General features: G+C 37.7%; 1 protein-coding gene across 1 annotated transcript; it reads right to left on the bottom strand.

The window, feature by feature from the left end:
* Positions 1-2217: 2217 nt before the first annotated feature.
* Positions 2218-4452, bottom strand: LOC115997192. The gene is made up of 2 exons (XM_031236701.1): positions 3828-4452; positions 2218-3018 (listed from the first exon to the last, which is right to left on the bottom strand). The coding sequence occupies exons 1-2, from the start codon at positions 4424-4426 to the stop codon at positions 2319-2321; spliced, it is 1299 nt and encodes a 432-aa protein (XP_031092561.1). The 5' UTR covers positions 4427-4452; the 3' UTR covers positions 2218-2318.
* Positions 4453-6811: the final 2359 nt, after the last annotated feature.

Raw genomic sequence — 6811 nt, 5'->3', positions numbered from 1 at the left:
AATACCATAGCTTAATATTGGGCCCCTGGGAAAATTTTCGTGGATGGGACACCCCTCCCCACATAATTTAATATATATTGGATACACATACACTGGCAGTATATACGATAGATGCATAATAAAGTTTTAACTTTTAACACTAGAACAATCCAAGTATTTAACATAGATCATCAATAATTAAACAAAATAAATTAAATTAAAAGGCAGGAAAATAAATTTATTTACCTGACTGGCTAATGGCTATGCTGACTGACGACTTGGAGCTCTGTACTGGAGTGGAGTGCCGTCGTCGAGGAGTTGCGAAGGAGACGACCGACTCTCTCGGTACTCTTCGTTTGTTTTGTTTTGTTTTTTTTTCTTTCTTCTTAATTTAATCTACTTATAATTGCTAGCTACCTAATTAATTAAATAGCTTGATGAAAAGAATTGCTGTTTATATGCCATGGACTCAAGGTCGACTTATATCTATCTATGTTTACAATTTTAGCACTCTATTTTCATAGTTTTTGAACTCTTTACAATTTTTAAACTTTATATTTATAATTTTTAAACTCTATATTTATAATTATAAAACTCTATGTTCACAATTTCATAACTCTATATTTATAATTTCATAACTTTATGTTTAATGATAGAGTTTATTATCGAAATGGTCCCTCGACTATTGTGAAATTACCAATTTGGTCCTTGACAATTTTTTGTGTCCAATTAAGTCCCTCGACTTTGAAAGATTTTACCAATTTGGTCCTCCGTTTATTTTGCCGTTAAAAATCCGTTAAATCGGAACTAAATTGATAATTTTACTACAGTCAAGGGACCAAATTGGTAATTAATTTTTCACTGAAATGGTCCCTTGACTATAAAAAAATTACCAATTCGGTCCTGATTTAACGGTAAAATAAACGGAGGACCAAATTGGTTAAATTTTTCAAAGTCGATGGACTTAATTGGGCACGAAAAATTATTGAGGACCAAATTAGTAATTTCGCAATAGTCAAGGGACCATTTTGGTAATAAACTCTTTAATGATATAACACAATTTTTGAATATATATAACAAAATTGTGAATATTGGCTAATGTTGAACATAGAGTTATGATAATGTTGAACATAGAGTTATGAAACTGTGAACATAAAGTTATGAAACTGTGAATATGGAGTTATGAAATTGTGAACATGAACTCGGGTCCACCTTGCAAGTGGACCCGGTCCATGGCATAACAACTCATAATTTGCATCTAAAACGGTGGTAGCTGCAAAGTTAAAACTAATAATAATCCAAGAAAAAAATGATGCAAAGATCAAAGGCTCTGGGGTGGGATAATTTTAATTTGTGGGACAACATGGGCGACATGTAAAGCCTTTGTGCAGTTAATCAAATCATTATTAGCTTTGAGTTAAGTTAGAGATCAGATATTACATGTGCAATGGCAGACCATCCTCATCCTCCTCCGTTTCTCCCATCACATCTCAATGAGTATTCTCCCCCCACATTATTTAACACTTTTTTGTGTGCACTTGTCTGTAGTGCAACTGCAAGTACATTTTTCTATTGATGCATGTTTTTCCTAATTTGGTTGCTAGTTCATAAAGCAACTATGGTAAATTTGTATCAATTTGCATTACCCCTATCATATTATTATCCATTGGATGCTATAGTTTTTTTTTTTTCGCCGTTAAAGTTGAAGGAGAATTAACTACAACTTCTCAACTTCAATGTGTTCATCAAATATGTCAACGATTTATTGTCGGAAGTTGGCGTGATGCGGTAGGGGATGATGCAAGCAACTTAAGTATGGCTGAAGTGCAACTAGACTTTATGGACTTAGTTTTTGTGTTATACGTACTCGCAACTCTTTCTCTATGTTCCATCCAGATTGCGATTTACTCGTCATGACACTTGATCAAGTCAAATGGTGTTGACATGATGATGATAGTACTTTTAACATTATTTTTGTAATTGGTTTTAGTTTAGTGTTTTGTTTAAGCACGCATTTGTTATATAACAAATAAAGGTTCAGAATAAAAAGATTTTCATTGCTACAATTTATGTTATATACTAGATTGTGAAGAGGTATGAGTTATGTTTGGTTTTTTCTATTTTATGTATTATAATTATTTAAAATTTGCCACCTACCTTGTGATCTAATGACACCTGATTTACACTCTTACATGAATTCAGTGGAGGCTATTGTTGACTCTTTGTGCTTAGAAAGAGTTGTACTAAAAAAAATTATTTAGAATTTATTATTACAGAGCATATTGCACACTGGTTATACTTCCTTGCTTGCTTGTCTATCAATGGCCATCAAGATTTCCTTAAAGGGGCTGTGAAGTTAGGATTTGTTGCATAGAATTCTCCCCAGGAAGCTGAGCCGCCGTAGCTTGTGATATTAGCACAGCAGTTGCGGGGGTTACAGTCTGGTGTTGAGAAGGAAGTGGCGCCACCGCCGCCGGACATTGAGCCGCGGCGTAGTAGACTTGAGAACCAGGAGCGGTAATGTGCTGTACTTGAGAAATACCCAAGTATTGTTGCGCCGCCTGTAACTGATTTCCGGCCGGAACTTGAACCACCGTCGTCGGAGTCGCTGCAGCGGCGGCGGCGGCGGCGGAGGGTCCGTACAAGGTAGTTGCGTTCGCTGCGCAAATGGGCGGAATGATGGTCACATTTGGCGGCGGTGCCGCCGCAGCAGCATCGGGTATATTGGCCGGGAAATTGTACGACGCCGGAGCTTGAGCAGCGACGGGCAAGACATACAGAGGCGGCTGTTGATCAAGTTGTTGTTGCGGTGGCGCGTAGATGGGATAGTAAGACACGGGCAGGGGCACGGGGTCGGGTGTTGGGTGGTGAATATAGTGAAGGAGTTGTGGTGGTTGTTGGAGAGGATGATGCATCAGAACTTGAGAAGAGCTGAGATCCATTATTGCAGAAGGCCTAGTTGTAGTTTCCCAGTTTGTAACAGGAGGAGTGGCATCTTGATACATTATATGCTTCCAAGAAGATGCACTATTGCTTTCACTGCAACTTATATTAACCAAATATTAGTGATATCGATTAGACCAACTATTCAGTTTCGGACTAGTTCTATAGCAACTGAATATTAGTGGTATCAATTGGACTAACTATTCAGTTTCAGACTAACTCTATAACAACCAAATATTAGTGATATCAATTGGACCAACTATTTAGTTTCCGACCAGTTCTATATATAGCAACTGAATATTAGTGGTATCAATTGGACTAACTATTCAGTTTCGGACTAACTCTATAACAACCAAATATTAGTGATATCAATTGGACCAACTATTTATAACAACCAAATATTAGTGATATCAATTGGACCAACTATTCAGTTTCGGAAAATATTAGTGATATCAATTGGACCAACTATTCAGTTTCGGACCAGTTCTATATATAGCAACTAAATATTAGTGGTGTTAATTGGACTAACTATTCAGCTTCGGACTAAATGTATAACAACCAAATATTAGTGATATCAATTGGACCAACTATTTATAACAACCAAATATTAGTGATATCAATTGGACCAACTATTCAGTTTCGGAAAATATTAGTGATATCAATTGGACCAACTATTCAGTTTCGGACCAGTTCTATATATAGCAACTAAATATTAGTGGTGTTAATTGGACTAACTATTCAACTTCGGACTAACTCTATAACAACCAAATATTAGTGATATCAATTGGACCAACTATTCAGTTTCGGACCAGTTCTATAGCAACTGAATATTAGTGGTGTCAATTGGACCAACTATTTAGTTTTGGGTTAGCTCTAAGAGATGAAGTGAATTAAAGTGATATTACCTTGCTACAGAATCAGGTGTAGACTGGACATCCTGATTGGAAATGTTGAGACAAGAATCAACCTTGGAGACGGAGATTCCGTCGATATCTCCCGTATTAATCTCGATGGCAGGATCAGAAAAGGCTCTGGAGACCAACCCGGAGTCGTTAATGGCGTCAACAAACCACTGTTCAGATTTGGCATCGGCAAGCAGACAACCTACGGAGGCTGCAGTTTCGGGCCTGTCGGGAAACAGGAAAAACCGGAGACGAGGTAGTCTCACAGGGGAGGCAATCATCCTGTCGTATTCTTGAACCATGTTTTCCAAATCCTCGTCGTTGGCAATTGATACGAGGGAGTCGAGCTCCTCGTGGGGGAGTTGGTACTTGAGGGTGAAACGCTGCAGGCCGTTGAGGAGGGTGCGGGAGAGGTGGCGGCGCAGTTCCGCTAGGGAGACGCCGCGATCCACCGCCACAATGCGTTTCTCGCCGCCGACGTAGCTCAGGGATTTGTGGTGTGGGCGGGGAATGATGTGGCCGCCGTAAAAGCACATGAAGCGCAGCTTTGCTGGCAGCGGGTTATCATCCCGGCCGCATGGAGAAGTAGTGGTGGAATCCATTGATTCTGGGGATCGGATTTAATTGGTTAACTGTGATCGATCAGAGACTCATATTATATATGGTTTCCAAGTACTAATTAAAGAATGTGACAACAAATTTTTATTATTATTTTTTAATTTTTAAAACAAAGCAAGTGGATTGAATTAAACATTTTGGCTAAGCCACCCTGATACTACTTGTTAGTATCAAACGCTTATCACTATGTCAAAAGTTATAGTTAGTAGCGAAAACACAACTTTATTCTCTTATACATACTGTCTCACATTTTCGAGATGCTGGGTGCTAGACATGGCCATTTACCGGTATCTCCGCCCAACAATCTTCCAACCACCGAGTGTTAGACTTGGTCTTTATCTGTCCCCGCTTAGGATGAATATAATTTGATGGTAAAATGATCCGATCTAGCGTGACAAGACGAGAGTTTGTAGCCTTTGCTAACACCTGGGCTATGGGATACTAATTAAAGAATATCACAGTTTTGATTCCCGGAATCAGAAACATGGGATGAGGGTCACTAGGAGACTCAAAGCTCAAGAAATTGATTAGATCTGATGAAGGCTCCTTGTGAGCGTAAGAATGGAAACTGAGGACTGACTAGGCGACTCACAATTTACATTCTCGAACGCTCTTGGACAAGAATTCTGAGACTTTAGAATTAGTTTAGGCTAAGCTGAAAACCTAATTTATAAATTAAAAAAAAAATGTGACAGCTATAATGTTGCAGTAATTACTCACTTAATTAAGGTGGGGAGCAACTTGTTTATAAACTACTTCACACTCAAAGTAGAAAACCAAATAAATCTGGCAACAGCTAAATACCAGGTAGCACGAAGTTCAGTTCCTCGGTAATGTGAAACTCTTGGAATACTTTAATTTCTTCGAATTAGTAATCAACGTAACTCAACCTTCCCGAATGTGAAAGACACTTATATTCAACTTGTAATTAGGAATTTTGCTTCCTGATAGTCCTCAATCTTGGCTATTCTTCATTTCTTCCCTTTTTGCACCGATAATGCACTTTTTCTTTTCTTGTATATTTGAGAGTAATGTGACATGTGAGTATAGTACACAATTGTAACGTGATAAACTGATTGTGTCCAACCAATAAGACATCATAATTTAACAATCAATCAATTACAATACATGTTAAATATATAAATGTGTATGGATCGGAGTAAACCAGTTTGCTTTATGATCATAGTCAACAAAGGATCACTCAACCAATTTAAGTTGTCTATAACTTATCGGCTTAAACCAATAGAATGCTCCCGCTCGGAGCAAAATTTGTAAACTTGATTGGCTACAGTTAGGAGGGAATATAGAATTACTCGGGAGACCAATTCTATTTATCAAAATGGATCCCATGATTTTAATAGAGAATAAGAGTTTTTTATTTTATTTTTTTAATATCAATATTTGGTCAACCATGTTAAATTTGTACTAAAGCAACCCAAGATGAAATCAACCACAGTAACGCTTAATTTTTCTTTAAAAAGCAACAAAGGAATAGATAAGAACGAAGAAAAAGACCAAATCTTAAGAAAGCTAAAAGCAAAAGATGATTGAAAAAGAAGGTTGCTTCAAAGTGCAGCCACCGCACTTGGAAGCCTCAATGCACTGCTGTAAGATAGTCTCTTACACATTTTAATGTTTTTTTTTTTTAGAACACACATTTTAATGTTTTATATCAGCTAAATCCAAAATTCCAGGTTATTTGCCCCACAGTCTTCTCGAATAAAATAGGCTGATAATGTAAAAATAAGAAATTTTGTGTCGTGGTATATATAACTATTACGAGAAGCGAATTCTCTGTTATCGGTGCATGCTCAAAACAACACTGTTGTCACCAAAGGTTAGCATAACAATCCTCGTCTCCGTGCACTCGGAGTAGGGATTGGAACATACACAACATCCTCAGAGTAATAAAGAGACACGAAATATATCAGGGAATCTCTGTCTACTTTCAAAACTCCAGGTATAACTCTACTCAAATAATATAGGCAAACCAATTAATGTTGCATATTATTTAACAGATCTTAGCCATTAGCCATTCATCACCCTGTGGTCAATAATAGATCTTGACAAAGTATCCAGAAATTTTGAGAGCCACAAAATAGTCTCTCTGACTTGCATTTTTCCAACAATCCCCACAAATGCAAGGGACAACGAAGGCTTTGAGAAGTATAAAGATTTTACACGTGCTAGTGAATGATGAATCTTGAACTAGCACGTAACATTATCTATGTAACGAAGGCAGGTTCCTAGGCGGCCTAGGCAGGAATTTTTGCAACAGTGTGGCGTATATCTATGTAAGATTATAAATTTTTTTATAGACCTAAACCGAGGCGAATTGCTCCCTAGGCGTCCGTCTAGGTAGCCGGCCG

The sequence above is a fragment of the Ipomoea triloba genome, chromosome 11 (assembly GCF_003576645.1).
Source record: "Ipomoea triloba cultivar NCNSP0323 chromosome 11, ASM357664v1".
Taxonomy (NCBI): Eukaryota; Viridiplantae; Streptophyta; class Magnoliopsida; order Solanales; family Convolvulaceae; genus Ipomoea; species Ipomoea triloba.
The sequence above is the reverse complement of the archived record's forward strand: the minus strand, read 5'-3'. Positions and strand labels throughout refer to the sequence as shown.

Bases quoted from the DNA above. Each gene is read 5' to 3' on its own strand.
- LOC115997192 (XM_031236701.1), bottom strand. From the start codon at position 4,426: ATGGATTCCACCACTACTTCTCCATGCGGCCGGGATGATAACCCGCTG. The intron at 3,019-3,827 runs GTAATATCACTT...TATAAGTTGCAG, and splicing joins ACACCTGATTCTGTAGCAAG to TGAAAGCAATAGTGCATCTT.